General features: G+C 60.9%; 1 protein-coding gene across 11 annotated transcripts in view; it reads right to left on the reverse strand.

Moving 5' to 3' along the window:
* Positions 1-1700: 1700 nt before the first annotated feature.
* PLEKHG3 (pleckstrin homology and RhoGEF domain containing G3) overlaps positions 1701-15508 on the reverse strand; it is a 49072-nt gene continuing 35264 nt past the window's right edge. For 4 of the 11 annotated variants that reach the window (XM_051838747.2, XM_051838746.2, XM_070065037.1 and 1 more), the window contains 16 exons: positions 14795-14864; positions 14377-14423; positions 14111-14261; positions 13896-14027; positions 13569-13751; positions 13288-13380; positions 13019-13105; positions 12774-12807; positions 12370-12471; positions 8194-8283; positions 7799-7837; positions 7448-7467; positions 6705-6995; positions 6079-6192; positions 3215-4625; positions 1701-2832 (listed from right to left, as the gene is read on the reverse strand). In XM_051838747.2, the coding sequence (XP_051694707.2) occupies positions 2219-2832; positions 3215-4625; positions 6079-6192; positions 6705-6995; positions 7448-7467; positions 7799-7837; positions 8194-8283; positions 12370-12471; positions 12774-12807; positions 13019-13105; positions 13288-13380; positions 13569-13751; positions 13896-14027; positions 14111-14261; positions 14377-14423; positions 14795-14864 (3478 nt within the window). In that variant the 3' untranslated portion in view covers positions 1701-2218. Of the gene's footprint in view, positions 2833-3214; positions 4626-6078; positions 6193-6617; positions 6996-7447; positions 7468-7798; positions 7838-8193; positions 8284-12369; positions 12472-12773; positions 12808-13018; positions 13106-13287; positions 13381-13568; positions 13752-13895; positions 14028-14110; positions 14262-14376; positions 14424-14794; positions 14865-15508 lie in introns of all 11 variants that reach the window. The other 7 variants (XM_070065039.1, XM_051838748.2, XM_051838749.2 and 4 more) reach the window with 7 other exon arrangements.

The following is a 15508-nucleotide window of genomic DNA, read 5'->3' on the forward strand; positions in this document are numbered from 1 at the left end:
AGGCCTTTCCCTCCACTCAGGACAGAGACCCCGGCCCTCACTGGCCACAGCACCACTGGGCTCTCCATGTCTGGACTCCATCCTTGGCACATGGAACCGCCCCACTGCTGGTTTTCAAAAAATACTCCCGGGGCCAGCACTGGCGGTCTACGTAGAGCCGCTGCCTGCAGTGCTGGCATCCCGTATGGGCGCCAGTCCGAGTCCCGGCTGCTCCAATTCCAATCCAGCTCTCTGCTATGACCTGGGAAAGCAGTGGAAGATGGCTGATTGGCACAGCTCCAGCCGTTGAGGCCAACTGTAAAGTGAACCAGCAGATGGAAGATCCCCCCCTCTCTCTGCCTCTCCTTCTCTCCCTGTGTAACTCTTTCAAATAAATTAAAACAAACAAAAAAACCTCCGCAGGAGCCAGTGTTGTGGTACAGCAGGTAAAGCCACTACCTGCATGCCACTGGCACTCCACAAATGCCAGTTCCAGTCCTGGCTGCTCCGCTTCTGGTCCAGCTCCCTGCTGATGCACCTGGGAAAGCAGCAGCAGGTTGCCCAAGTGCTTGGGCCCCTGCCATCCACTTGGGAGACCCAGATGGAGTTCCAGGCTCCAGGCTTTGGCCTGGCCCAGCCCCAGTCATGACAACCACTTCCTGTGAACCAGCAGATCAAAGATTGCTCTCATTGCTTTCTCTCCTGCTCTCTCTGTAACTCTGCCATTCAAATAAATAAATCTTTAAAAACAAAGCAATAAAAAAAAAAGGACAAAAAAAAACCTCCCCATATGATCCTTTTTTTTTATTATTTACTTGAAAGTCAGAGTTACACACAGAGAGAAGAGGCAGAGGGGAGGGAGAGGGGGAGGGAGAGGGAGAGGGAGAGGGAGAGGGAGAGGGAGAGGGAGAGGGAGGGAGGGAGGGAGAGAGAGAGAGAGTCTTCCATCCATTGGTTCACTCCCCAATTGGCCACAATGGCCGGAGTTGTGCCAATCCGAAGCCAGGAGCCAGGAGCTTCTTCCTGGTCTCTGGCATGGGTGCAGGGGCCCAAGGACTTGGACCATCTTCTACTGCTTTCCCAGGCCACAGCAGAGAGCTGGATCAGAAGTGGAGCAGCCGGGACTCGAACCAGTGCCCATATGGGGGCCCTGCAGCCCAGACCCCAGCCAGGACACACCGGGGAAGGCAAAGCTGGGCTTCTGAGCAGAAAAAGGCAGAAAAGCCATGTACAAACAGAGAGGCATTCCTAGGCCTTGGGAATCAGTCCCTTGTGGGAATGCAAGGAAAACAGAGGCTCCATCCCAGAAAAATGCACTCCCACCCCTCACCCAGTGTCGGGAGCCGCTTCAGGGCACTGTGAGGCTCCAAATTTAGAAGCCACGCCTCCGTGGACATGCCCTGGGGACTGGAGAGGGCGAGAGGAATAAGAGGTACCAGACACCGGAAACTGCTGTGTATTAGCAAAACGTTCCCTTCGCCATCCCTGGCCTCTGTTTTTAAGTTCAACTTTGTCTCTTGGGGAAAACAGCCCAAGACTGGCATGCTGGAGACAGAACCCCAGGCTGCTGGCAGACAGAAAGGCCCCTGGGAACAGCAGCAGCAGGGAGCGGGTCCCCTCCCACACACTCGGCTGCCCTCCTCACCACCCCCAGTCCCCGCCTCCCCCGAGCCACCCCAGGCCCACCCCTGGCCGGGCCCCAGGAAGGAGGCAACACGCAGGCCGGTTGGTCAGTGGTTATTGCACCGTTGGCAAATAATGAAATGTGTGTACAGGAGCGACAAGCCTCACAACACAGGCGCGGGCCACGGCGGTCTTCACAGGAGGGACCCCACGCTCGCTCGCTCGCTCACGCACGCACGCACGCACACCACAGGAGGGAAAGCAATAAATTATTGGCCTCACGGCTGCCTGGACCCCGAGAGGAGGCAGAGTTGCAGAGCAGAGCCTGTCCCCAGGCCTCTCCCGAGCCCCCGGGGCTGCCTCTGCCCGGGGAAGACGCTGAGCTTGAAACATTCGGCTTCTTACACCAAGGAGGGAGTATTTACAAGAGCAGAGCGGCTGCCGCGGGCTGACAGCCGGCACGCACGCGCAGGTGAGCCCCACGCACGCTGGGACGTTCTTCCGGGGGGGGCTGGGGGCTGGCGGGAGCCCCGGCCCAGGGGACGCCCGGCAGCTTCTTCCCCGCCCCGACTGTGCCTCCTCCCGCCTTGGGAGGGAGTGGGGGGCACGGTCACAGTCAACCCACGGAGTTCAAGGCCTGGAACTTCTCCCTCAGGTTCCTCACGCGGCCCCGCTGGCTCGGCCCCTCCTCCTCTGGCGCGTGCAAGTCCCTGGGGCCCTGCCCCGCCCCGGCTGCCGGCGAGCCTGGGCCCTGCCCGCTGCCCTCCTCCTCCAGCCCCGCGGGAAGGGGCCCCTTCTCCATGATGATCACCCGCCGATGGTTCTCCAGGGTGACGTCCGCGGTGACGTGCAGGGCCTCGCCTCCCGCGGGCCCACCCGGCTCGGCGCTCAGGCTGCAGCAGCGGCCCGCCCTGGCGGGCAGCGGCGGTTCCAGCATGTTCTCGGGCACGGAGTGGCTCCGGTTGACCGGCGGGCCGCGGGGTCGGCCACCCTCAGCCTGCACGGCCTCGTCGTGGGACGCGTACCTGGAGCACAGCTCTCGCACGTCGGGCCAGCTGAAGGTCTCGGTGTCGAAGGGGCTGAGGGGGCTCCGGGAGCTGGCTCGGACCCCAGGCGAGGCGGTCCTGGGGCTGGCAGCCGAAGGGTCCCCAGCAGGGGAGGCCTTGGGGTCTCTGTGCTCAGGGCTGGCCGGCTGCTCCGGGTTGAGGGCCAGCAACGGCTTCCTCTTAGCTGTGAGGAGAGAGCGAGTGGGCAGCTGATGCACCAGGCGGGAAGCAGGCAGGGAGGGGCTCTGCGGGTCCCCAGCCCAGTCCCAGCCTGGCTGGTGGCTGTGGCCTAACTCCGTGGACCCGTCTCTGCCCCCTTATCAAAGGGCCGTGGGTGTTCAGAGTCACAGGAGGAGGCCAGCCAGCTCTCACCCTGGCCAAGAGGAAGCCCAAGGCTACTTTTCCTCCAAAGGCTAGGAGTCTGGAACTGGAAGGGCACAAGGGGAGCACAGAGTGGGCCTCGGAGCAATGCAAGGGCTGCCAGGCTCCAGCCCTCTCTTTAGAGGTCCCATCTCCCCCCCACGACCACCATCACCAGCAGCATGAGCTCGCCCCTGAAGCTGTACCTGTAGCACCAGATGGCTCTCGGGCCGCCTGCTGCGGGCAGGGGCTGGTGGGGCTCCTGCCGCCATCCTTGTCGGGGGCCGCCCTTTCCCACTGCAGCGGCGGCCGGGCCAGCGCCGCCCGGTTCTTGATCCGGAGGCTGTACTGGCGGGCCAGCTGGTAGACCTTGTTCTTGACGCGCTGGCTCACGCGGCCGTCCATCACGTGGGACAGCTGCACGATGCGGGGGTGCAGCGGGGCGACCAGCTCGGCCTGCGCGCTGCTGCTCAGCTCCTGCACCAGCTCCTTCAGCTCCCGGGCCAGGTGCTCGGTGGGGGAGGTGCTCTCGGGCGAGGCCGCGGCCGACTCCTCAGTGATGGCCCCCAGCTCGTGCTCCTCCAGGATGAAGAGGGGCTCGTGCAGGTCAAAGCCATTGGCCTGGCCCGGGCCGCCCCGGGGGCTGCCCTCGGAAGCCTCCATCGTCTCCCACATCTTCACCATCTCCGAAGACGGGCGGAACTCCGCCTCCGAGACGGGAGCCGGGTCGTGGGCGCCCGCCTGGCTCGGTCCCGGGAGGTCGAACAGGGCCCACGAGGCCGGCCGGGAGCCCGCTGGTCTCCTGCAGCCCGCGGCAGCCGCGGGCTCCGCGTCCGGCCGGGGCAGGCTGTTGATCCTGGACACCGAGTTCCGCACCAGGCCTTTGGGGATGTAGGACAGGCTCTCGCGGCGCCGGACGCTGAAGCCGGCGTCGTGGTGCTCGGCGCTCTCGTAGTAGCTCTTGATCTTGTCCAGCAACAGCCGGTCCCGCGTGGACAGCAGCGAGTCCTTCCTCCGGCACAAAGGCCGGTCCGGCTCCGCAGGGCAGCCCCCAGCGCCGGGCAGCTCCGGCCCGTCGACGGAAGTGCCGCCCTCCGTGGCCACGCCCACGCCGACGTCCATTTCCGCTTCCGGCGGGGGCTGGGAGGCCAGGGAGTTTGTGGGGCTGGCCCGGAGGGCAGGGCCCTTGTCACTGCCCTCCAGGCTGAGCACGCTGCTGCTCCTGCTGACCAGCCGCGGCGTCCCCAAGCCACTGGACCGGCCATCGTCCAGCGCCAGGCTGCTCCGCCGGGAGAAGCTGCTGCCGAAGCGCTCGGCGATGACGCTGGCCTGGTCCAGCACGGAGGAAGGCAGGAGGCTCTCGGGCTCCTGCGCGGCCCCCATGTCCTCCTCCTCCTCCTCACTGCTCAGGGCCTTCAGGTCCTCGGGGCTCTCGGCCACCACGAAGTCCAGCGTGTCCCCAGGGGGATCCGTCCCCAGCGGCCCCGCCTGGGCGTCCAGCTGCATCTCTAGGGGTTCTGGAGACTCTCTGTCCGACGGCATCTCCTCCGGGCCGGGCCCTTCCACGGCTGCGAACACCTCCTCCGGCTCCGCCCCAGGCTCGGGGTCCGGCTCCACCTGGAACACAGCACGGAGCGCTCGTGGCCGAGCCGCGACCGCAAGGCCCACACACCCCACATCCGAGCGCCTGGGGTTGCATCCGATCTAGCTTCCTGCTAACGCACACGCTGGGAGGCAGCAGGCCAGGGCCCAAGTACTTGGGTTCCTGCCACCCACGTGGGAGACCCAGATGCAGTTCCTAACTTCTGGCTTTGGCCTGGCTCAGCCTTGGCTGTTGTGGTCACTCTCAAATGTATTTTTTTTAAAAGATTTATTTATTTGAAAGGCAGAGAAAGAGAGGTCTTCCATCCACCGGTTCACTCCTGATTGGCTGCACCCACCGGGTCTGGGCCAGGCTGAAGCCAGAAGCTAGGAGACTCTTCCAGGTCTCCTGCATGGGTGCAGGGGCCCAAGGACTTGGGCCATCTTCTACTGCTATCCCAGGTGCATCAGCAGGGAGCTGGATCAAAAGTGGAGCAGCCAGGACTCGAACTGGCACCTGTATGGGTTGCTGGCACTGCAGACTGAGGCTTTAACCTGCTGCGCCACAGCGTGGGACCCTCAAATTTATTGATTAAATGTAACAAAACAAAACACCTCCTTCATGAGACCCATGAGATGAGCCTGGCTGGCTCAGAGCCCAGTGAGAGGAGCCTACAACTTGGGCTCAAATGCAACCAAGATGCACAACTCAGCAGGGGGCCGGTCATTACAGAGGTGGGCAGGTAATAGGGTGCTTCAGCCGCCCTGCAGCTGAAACCCGAGGACAAAGCTAGAATGCCGATGGGGTGGGCTGCCGACACGACTCTGCAGCAGAGGGCAAGAGGGACGAGGGGGGATTCCGCCAACACCGCTCAAGCACAGCCCCAGGCACCCTGCAAGGCCGCGGCTCCAGGAAGCAGTGCCCGAGGGCCAGGCAGCTCCCAGAGACTGTGCACGGAGGGCTGTAGGGCTCTCACGCTGCCTGAGGAGCTGTGTGGCTCAGGCTCCACACAGCGACACAACCCCAGGCTGGGATCTTGTCAGCACCTCTGGGCCCAGTGCGACTGCATACGCCCAGCAGATGGGCAGGGGCAGAAGTGAGTGCGAGAACTCCCTGGGATCCCCTTGGAGGGGCCGTGAACCCTGGCACTGGCCGCACAGGCAGCTGGCCGAGCGCTCCGCGGGGGGGACATCAGCAGGTGCTCGGCATTCCGAGACGTCACATCTGACTCTATCTGTTCTCTCCAGCACCTGCGAGGCAGGACCCAGGGTCCAGACCCGCACTGTCCCACACCGTGGCCACCAGCCACACCTGGCTCTCAGCACCCGAAATGTGCCTGTCTCCTCACCAAACCGCACACCCCTGGGCCAGACAGGCTTCCCGAAGGAGTGAGAATCCTGGGGTAGACAATGCCCATCCTCCTGAAGGGACAGCCCTGCCTGCAGACCTGGAGATCTGAGCTCTGTCCTCACCCCCCTGGCCGCTCACCTCCGGCAGGGAAGAGACAGACTCGACACTCGTGCGCTTCTCGGCACTCGCTGAAGACCAGTTGCTGGGCCTTCTGCAGCTCTTATGGCCTTCAGATTCCCTGCGTCCCTTCCCCTGAAGCAAAGAGAGGCCAGGCGTCAACTGCAGGACAATCAAGGTCAGTCCCTTGTGCATTCCAATGTGGACCACGCCTCCTGCACCCCGAGGGAGCCCGCCTTGGACCCGAGCCACTCCAGGAAGCCTTGCCAGGCGTGTAGCGTCACAAAAGCCCAGCCCAGCGTCCCCCCAACCCCCCCTCAAGGCCAAGTGGACCTGACCTTGCCAAGCCCTCAACCCACGGGTCACGCTCACTGGGTGGTTACTCTACTGGTTAGAGCCCAGACTGGGGCTGGCGCATGCCAGAGGCCCACCGGGGCGTGACAGCGAGCCAGGGGGTTAAGAAGCGTGAAGGAACCAGGGCGGGGCAGCGAGGACAAGGGCTGGGCATGCACGTGCCAGGGAACATGCAAGGGGGAGGGGAGATCGAAGAGACACCTCACCATAGCACCCCGGGAGAAAAGTAAAGCGTTGGCCCGATAGTGCCAGCAGTGGAGGGCGGCCAGCAGGGAGCTGGCAAAGTCAGCTACCTGCTCCGCCACTGCCAGACTCTCTTCCTCCTCCTCCTCCTCCTCCTCCTCCTCTGAGACTGGGGGCTGCGGCCCGGCCCCCTTCTCGCTGCCTTCGTGCCCTGCTAGGTCCTCCAGAGAGACCGGAAAGGCCTGTTCTTCCTCCTCCTCCTCCTCCTCCTCCTCCACCACCTCCTCCTCCTCCTCCTCTTCCTCCTGCTCCTCCTCGGCGGCCCTCTCAGCCTCCGTCTCCAGGCCCCGGGAGCAGGGAGGCTGTCTGAAGTCCAGCAGGGCGCCAGCGCTGCCCGCGTGCTGTTCAGAGCACAAGAGCCCTCGTGACCGGCCTCGTGGGCAACCTCCCTCCCCCTCCCCCTCCCGAAGGTGGCTGGGGGCGGGGAGGCCCCATACAGAAAACCACATCCAGACACCCAGCCCTGGGTCCCCACTGGGGGGCCGCAATGTGGTTAGGCACTCAGGACCCCCAAGAGACCTCGTGCCCCAGAGAAAGAAGAAACCGAGAAGATAGGTTATCTGGTATCTGGGCCAGCAGCAGGTGCCAGTCCGGGAAGAGGGAATTGGAGGGCCCTGGGGTGGGGCAGAGTCTCACTCATCTCGGGGACCCTCATGCCTCACAGCCCGGTGCACAGGCGATGCTGTCAGGTATTTAATGAAAGAGAGCTGAAGGGGCCGGGGAGGACTTGGGCAGTGTCCCCTCCCCCCCAGTCGTCCACCCCCTCCCTGGCCCCTGGGTTCCCAGACTTTACCTTCATTCCAGCTGCTTTGGCTGCCGACAGCACAGTGGGGTCCCGGCGGGAGGGGGAGGGGGAGGGGAGAGGAAGAGCTTGATAAGCAGGAGAAAGTGCCCCCTTTGCAGGGAGGCCCGAGACCCAGAGGCTCCCACCCCAGCCCTCAGCCAGTCTGCCCACCAACGGAACAGGAGCCCGGGCTGTACAGCAGGTGCTACCCAGGGAAAGCACGCGAGCCCCGCCCCCTCCCTGGACAGCAAGGGGTGACCCAAGGGAGGAACAGAGGCAGCGACCCCTCCAGACGCCTCTAGGCAGCTCTCAACAGCCTCCCGCCCAGGTGGTCCCCTGTGCCGCCACTCACACACTCACCTTTCTCGTTCAGTTGCCTTAGCAGGTGTTTGGTGGGCTCTGAGGAGGAGAAGCAAATGGTGGCGTCAGTGCAGCCTGAGAAGTGGCCGCGCACTGACCAAGGTCCCAAGCTCCCAGCACTACCAGCCTTTCACCAGCTCAAAGTCCACTCAGGCTCGGCCAGGGCTGCCCAAAACCCCAGGGAGGCTCCCGCCAGTGTCCGCCAGCCCCCAGAGCAGCAGTGCCCTGGTTCTTACATTAGCAGCTCCCACCAGGAGGCCCAGGCTACAGGAAGGGACTGGGCCCCATGCTGCCCGTCTCGGGGCCCACGGCTACAGCAAGAAGCACATTAGCGCATTCTCTACACCCACTGCCAAGCCGCCCCACGGCACCCGGCTGCAGAGCAGAGGGCGCACCCGACTTCCTACGGCCCCGAAGGCCTGGCATCCTGGGGCTTCGCTGCCCACTGGGGAGTGCTGCCTGGACGTGCACAGGGTGACCAGGCTCTGGGGACAGACACAGAACACACCTATCAGGCTGAGGGTGACCACAGTTTGCACCCCAGCCTTGCTGGGGACAGAGCTCAGAAAGGATGACGGGGCAGAGGACAGGATTTCAGGGACCCCTCTACTGAGACCTCAGCCCACCCAGCTTGAAGCGGTAGGCCCCGATTTTCTACACTCAGCACCGGAAGGAAAGCTGGCCAAGTGGGACGGGAGAACGTACACAGGTGTCTCCAAGACTGCGTGGGAAACGGAATGGAAAGGTGAGTTTATTGCCGTGCGAGACAATTCTGAACTCCACGCACCCTCACAAATATGCTGGCAGCTTCCTGCTGATACAGACCGCGGGAGGCAGTGGTGGGGCTCAAGTGAGCGGGTCCCTGCCCCCTACATGGGAGGCCTGGATTCAGTGCCTGGCTCCTGGCTTCAGCCCCAGCCCAGGTCTGGCTGTTGTAGGCATCTGGGAAGTAAACTAGCAGATGTGTGCATGCACTCTCTCACTCCTCCTCTGCTTCTCAAATCATTTTTTTAAAATAAAAAGGTCATGGAAAATGCACTTATGAAAAAACTGTGTGAGATTCCAATTTTTTTTGCAACAAAATAAACTTATCTGTTAATACCATTTTCCAAGAACTTTTTGAAGTCTCTTTGTAAGGAAGAACTTTACTTTGTAAGGAAGAAACACACACATGTGCACATGTACACACACACACACACAACATACACATATTCTATCTGCATCAAAATACCTAATTGTTTTTAAGGTATGAAGCAGAAAAAGTCTCATTCTTTCAACGTAGGAAGTGTGAGTGGCGGCTGCACCACTTCCAACCCTGCTCCCTGCTCATGCACCTGGAAGAGCAGAGGAAGATGGCCCGAGTGCTCAGCCCCTGCCACCCACGAGAAGGCTCAGAATTCTGGGCTCCTGGCCCAGCCTTGGCCATCACAGCCATTTAGGGGAGGGAAGCAGCAAGCAGAAGGTATGTCTCTCTCTTTCTCTGCCTTTGAAATACAATAAAAAAAAAAAAAAAAAAAAAAGACTCTGTAGGGGTCGGTGCTGTGCTGTGCCAGGTTAGGCTGCCATCTGCAGTGCCGGAATCCCCTGTGGGCGCCACAGGACGGAGCTCCTGGCGAGGCCTGGCCCAGCCCTGACCATTGCAGCTGTTTGAGGAGTGGACTAGCGGATGGAAGACCTCGCTCTCTGTCTCTCTCTCTCTCTCTCTCTCTGCAACTCTGCCATTCAAATAAATAAATCAATCTTTAAAAAAATCTTTAATAAAGTAGCCAACTACATAAGACATAATATAGGGGCCGGCTCTGTGGTACAGCAGGTTAAGCCACTATCTGCAGCACTGGCATCCCACATGGGTGCCAGTTCGAGTCCCAGCTGCTCCACTTCCGGTCCAGCTCTCTGCTGATTCGGCTGGGAAAGCAGTGGAAGATGGCCCAAGTGCTTGGGAAACTGCATCCACATGGGAGACCTGGAAGACGCTCCTGGCTCCTGGGTTTGGCCTGGCCCAGTCAGGGCTGTTGCAGCCATTTAGTGAGTGAACCAGCGGTTGGGAGATTTTCTCTCTCCCTCTCTGTAATTCTAACTTATAATAATCATATATATATATACTATAATATATATATATATATATATATATATATATATATCGGATCTGACTTATTCACCTAGTGCAACAGTAGGGAAATTTTCGTTCTACCCAGGGCCATTTTGGATATTTATAACATCATCTGTGGGCCATACAAGATTATCACCTTGAAAAGCAGCCTACAATAGATCTATTGAATTTTGAGTCCTGCCTATGGGTGCCTTGGCAGGGCCAGACCACATGACTTCCCGGACCTTATACGGCCTGGAGGCCGGACATTCCCCACCCATGAGCCTGTCTGCCCATCTCTGCTGTCTGGAAGGAGGAAGCAGATAAGACGCAGATACGGCTGGAGCAGGTGGCCAGGCCAGGCCATGAGCTTTCACACGTGGCCCCGGTCCTTCCTCTCAACGACTCCCTGGTCTCCTAATAAATTTAAAAGTCAGAGCAATCTCCCATCCACCAGCTCACTCCCCAAATGCCCACCAACAGCCAGGGCTGAGCCAGGCCAAAACCAGGAGCCGGGAACTCAATCTGAGTCTCCCACCCAGGTGGCGGGGACCCAAGCACTCGAGCCAACACTGCGGCCTCCCCAGGGCGAGCTGGCAGGAAACCGGAATTGGCAGCAGAACTGGAACGCAAACTCAGGCACCTCACCATGGCACAGGGGCACCCACACATGTTCACCACTGTGCCACATAAATGATTGATCTCCAACAGGGCGAAAGGGGAGGAAGGGCTGCTACAGACACACACCAGGGCCCATGAGAAAGGACACTGTTCGGCGCCATGGAAGAGCCGTGAGGACAGATCAACACCTCCACCGCCAGCTGCCCTGACGGCCACCCGAAAGGGGAGGAAGGGCTGCTACAGACACACACCAGGGCCCATGAGAAAGGACACTGTTCGGCGCCATGGAAGAGCCGTGAGGACAGATCAACACCTCCACTGCCAGCTGCCCTGACGGCCACCCTAGGTTCCCTGGACACCTGGCATCTCCCACACCATCAGTGATGGCCAATTGGGGAGTGAACCATCACATGGAAGACCTCTCTCTCTCTCTCTGCCTCTTTTTCTCTCTCTGTTTCAAATAAATAAATAAATCTTTAAAAAAAAGTTTATTTTGGTGCAAAAGGTTTTTTTAAATCCACAGGTTCGGTTTCCATTTAACTTCTTAAAAGAACCCTTGTTAAGCTATGGCAAGTTAAGAGAGAAAGCCTGGGAGACGGGAAGATGATTACAGGGCCAGAGGAGAGGGAAAGAAAGGCAGCCAGAGACTAGCCACACAGCATCTCCATGTGGGGACTTTTAACCATAAAACGTTAACCACAGCGAGCTTGCCTAGGGCTCAAGACCCATCCAGAGCAAAGTCAAACAAGACAAAACACAACAGACACCACCCGGCTCTGCCTCCTAGGAGGCCATCACCCATGTCCACGCACACAGGTGTTCAAGCAACCCCTGGAGTGGGCCAATCAAAACCCAGTGCGCCTGGGGGTCCAAGCCAGAACACTGCCTCCTCACTCCAAATCCTCCTTGGAGCTGGCCCACAGACCCTCTCACCCCTACTACGCCCAGCCCATGTGCACAGCCGACAGGTACTCGCCTTGACCGAGACCTTTCCCTGGGCCTCTGACAGGCTGGCAGAGTGTGCACACACACACACACACACACCATCACCACCAGAGAGCCAGGTGACTCATTCCGTGAATCAGAACACAGTGGCAAGTCCAGTGACGGAAGAAAACCCAGGAGAGGAAAATGCAACATTACCCCCCCGCTCTAGACTCAGAGTAAACATTTCCCGTCTGGACTCGGTGCTGCTTGAAGACCAGGGTTGGGGCCGGCACTGTGGCATAGCAGGTAAAGCCTCCACCTGCAGTGCCGGCATCCCATATGGATACCAGTTCATATCCCAGCTGCTCCACTTCTGATCCAGCTCTCTGCTGTGGCCTGGGAAAGCAGTAGAAGATGACCCAAGTCCTTGGGCCCTTGCACTGGCATGGGAGACCTGGAAGAAGCTCCTGGCTCCTGGCTTCGGATTGGCCCAGCTCTGGCCATGGTGGCCAACTGGGGAGTGAACCAACAGATGGAAGATATCTCTCTCTCTCTCTCTCTCTCTCTCTCTCTCTCTCTCTGCCTCTCCTTCTCTACCTGTGTGACTTTGACTTTCAAAAAACAAAACAAAACAAAACAAAAAGACCAGGGTCTGCTCCAGCTGTGTCATTCCAGAACCTTCCACTGAGTGGCAAAGGGGAGACGGGGATGGAAGGGAGCCGAGCCTGAGGGAACCAGTGTTTTGGGGGTCCTAAGGGGAACTGCACAATGTGGTACCAAGGACTCTGGGCTCCTGGTGGAGGCCTAGCGCCCGTCACCCTGCCTTTCCCAGGATTTCTGGAGAGCTGGGAACAACAGCCCCCCCAACGTCGCCACAAGCCCAGTGAAGGGTCTTAGAAAGCAGATTCTCCCCACACAGCCCCCCCTCCCTTACCAGACTGCCGGCGCCCCTGGCGCACGTGCTGGGTGCACACCTCATCCTGGGAGGACCAAGCCTTCTTCAGCCGCTCCGGGCTGTAGCGGTACCGACTGGGATCTGCACAAGGGGGAGGGGACCAGGCATCTGGCTGGGATCTTGACCCTGGCCAGGATCTCACACACACATACACACACCCCACCCCTGCCCTGGCCCAGCCACAGGAGCCAGAATCCCCCAGAGCTCCCACCACCTCCCATGTTCTTCCACCTGCTAACGTTAGGACCAAGATTCTCAGTGGGACCCAGGCCCTGACCACGCAGGCGGCTGACCGCCGGCTGTCAGACAGAGCTCCCCTCAGCACAGCCTGACCTAGCGATGGGCACCCTGGAGGATAAACAGGCAGAGAAGCATGCACTCACAGTAGGAGTCCATTTCCAAGATGGCTTCCTTGGCCTGGAAGGGAAGGAAAGCCAGCTAGTTACCACCTCCCGGGCACCATGCCTCCCTCGCCCACGGGGCTGGATCTCGTCGAATCTGACCTACCGGCACCATCCAGTAAGCTGGCCCCAGCAGCCCCTCAAGAGCTGGTTTGGGGGTGGGGGGCACAATCTCCCTGCAGCCCAGCAGGAGCGGGAGGCTGGGGAGCAGCACCCTGGGGACTCACCTTCTGGGGAATGGTGGCATGGTGGTTCTCCAGAATGAGCCTCTTGATGTGATGGGTCCAGTTCCGCTTCTCCTCCACCGTCTTGGCCTGGGAGGACCAAAGGGAAAGGAGCCCGGGGCCGTTACTACAGGACCAGAACTCCTGCTCAGTGGCTGTGGGGCTGTGCTGGGACCCCACCCTGGGTGAAGTGCCTGCAGCGACCCCTACTGGACACACGCCGACACTGCAGCCTGGGAGAGCCAGGTAAGCAGAGGTCCCTCAAGTCTCACCTGGATGCTGTACTGTTGCTTGCTGTGCTTGTAGTGGGTGACGGTGAAGCACAGGGAGTCTCTGGTGCTTTCGATCAGCATCAGTGAGGAGCACTGGGGACAGAGGGAAAAAGCCGTGAAACCCGGAGCGGGGTGGGTGGTGGAGGGGGGCGGGGCGGGGGGCGTGTCCCCGGCTGGGGTCCCCAGGGGAGCAGCAGGGTCACGTCAGAGGGATGGCGCCTGAACCCAAGGAAACAGACAGGAGGAGCCCCGGGAAGGAGAGGGGTGGGCTGCCCGGTTACCGGGATGTGTCCCTTGTAGACAAAATGGTCGCCCCGCTTCTTGGTGATGAGTAGCGTCTTGTCGAAGAGGAAGAAGGTCCTCTCGTTGCGCACGCGGTGCACACGGAAGGTGCCCTCCAGGACCAGCTCCCCGTACGTGGTCAGGTCCGGCCCCTTCCAATTGATGAGCAGCGACTGAATCTCCTGCAGCCGAGAGGCCGGTGCCGGGGTCAGCCCACCACAGGCCTCCGGGGCTCATGCAGACCCGGCCACCGTGGCTCATCCAGGCGGCACGGCCACGGTCGCCCCCCCCACCATCTCCCGAGTCCCACCGCGGGCCCCCAGGACCTGGAGCCGGACGGCATGCTCGTGTCTCCTCTTCATGTCGTTGATGTACCAGGCCACGCAGGTCATGGTGTCGATGGCATCCTCCACCACCTCGAAGCCGTCCTCTTCCTCATCAAAGTGCTTGGCGATTTCCTGTGCGAGAGGGAGGTTCAGGCCCCGCTGCCCCGCCCACAGGTCTCAGCCCCGCCCCCCGGTGCGGGAGGGGCTGGGGCTACCTGGAGCAGCAGGTGGTACTTGAGGATGCGCTGCACGGGCTTCAGCAGGTAGGAGCCCAAGGGCAGCGAGTGTTGTAGCAACTCCTGCCGGTCCCGGAAGAACTTGGCCTGCTGTTTGTCTCGCATGCATTCCGTCAGCACGGCCACCGAGCTGGGAGTGGGCAGGGAGGCCGTGGTCATCGCCTGGGGAAGGCTGGGGTGGGGGTGGGGGGAACCCTCTGGACCCACCCAACAGCTCTGCCTCCCCTCTGCACCCCGCCACTCACTTGGGGTAGTTGTTGCAATACTGAGTGTAGATATCAAACTCTTGGCTCTAGGGAGAGACCAAAAACAGTGGTTTCATGGAGATTCCCATGAGAGGAAAGCCTGGGGGGAGTACCCGAGACAGACCCCCCAGCCCTCCCCACCCAGGGTTCCACTCTGCGCCCCTACCCCCTCCTGCCTGTAGACCCATGTTTAGACCCGTTCGTCCAGGATGTCCCACCCACCCAGCAGACACCCCTCCACACACCCTTCCCCTGGAGAGAGGGGTCTCCAGGATGTCCCGCCCACCCAGCAGACCCCCCCACATGCCTTTCCACCGAGAGAGGGGTCTCCAGGACCAAGTCCTCTTACACAGGGTGCTCCTGTCTCTCTGAACTCCCAATGATGCAGGACAAGGGACAGGGACCCAGCCCGCCTTACCCTCTCCACAAAGCAGCTGGCCACGGCCACGGGGTCACTATTGCAGCTGTCCAGGTCTCTGAGGAGCTGGCTGGGGGGAGGGGGGAGGGTGGCCATCAGACCTCACGCCTCGGCAGCCTCCAGGCGCAGCCACAAGTCCCTACCCCACCTCCACACATGGACACCCCCACCCCAGCTGCTGTCATGCCAACGGCGGGACTTTGCACCCTCTGAAGGGGCTCTGCCTGCAGCGGCAGCCACAGAGAGTTCCAGGCACAGCACACAGACGCGGGCGAGGGGGACGCGTGCTTGGCAAGCGGGAGAGGGAGAGGGGACCCCAGTACCCACCTCGGGAGGGGTCACAGCTCCTCTGCGGGCAGGAGTCAAACACACAAAAGCCAAGGTTAAAGGGGGAAGAGAAGGGGGACTTGCAAAGGAACAAGGCCTCCAGGAGGAAAGGGCGAGGGGCACAGGAAGAGACAGGGTGGGTTCTGGCACCCCTTGTCCTCAGACGGGTGCACTGCAGGAAACCCTGGAAACAGCAAACCCCACCTCCTCCATCAGCGTCCCTCTGCCTCCTCCATCTGTGTCTTCCCTGCCTCCTCCATCAGTATACCTCCTCTCTTCCCAACCCAGCCATCGGCCCGAGGCTCGCCGGCACCCTGTCCTCCCACACTTGTCCAGCTGCAGAGGTCTCTCTGCTCATCCTAGGGGGTGGTGGATGGTCCCTTCCAC

Source organism: Oryctolagus cuniculus, chromosome 20 (assembly GCF_964237555.1).
Source record: "Oryctolagus cuniculus chromosome 20, mOryCun1.1, whole genome shotgun sequence".
NCBI lineage: Eukaryota > Metazoa > Chordata > Mammalia > Lagomorpha > Leporidae > Oryctolagus > Oryctolagus cuniculus.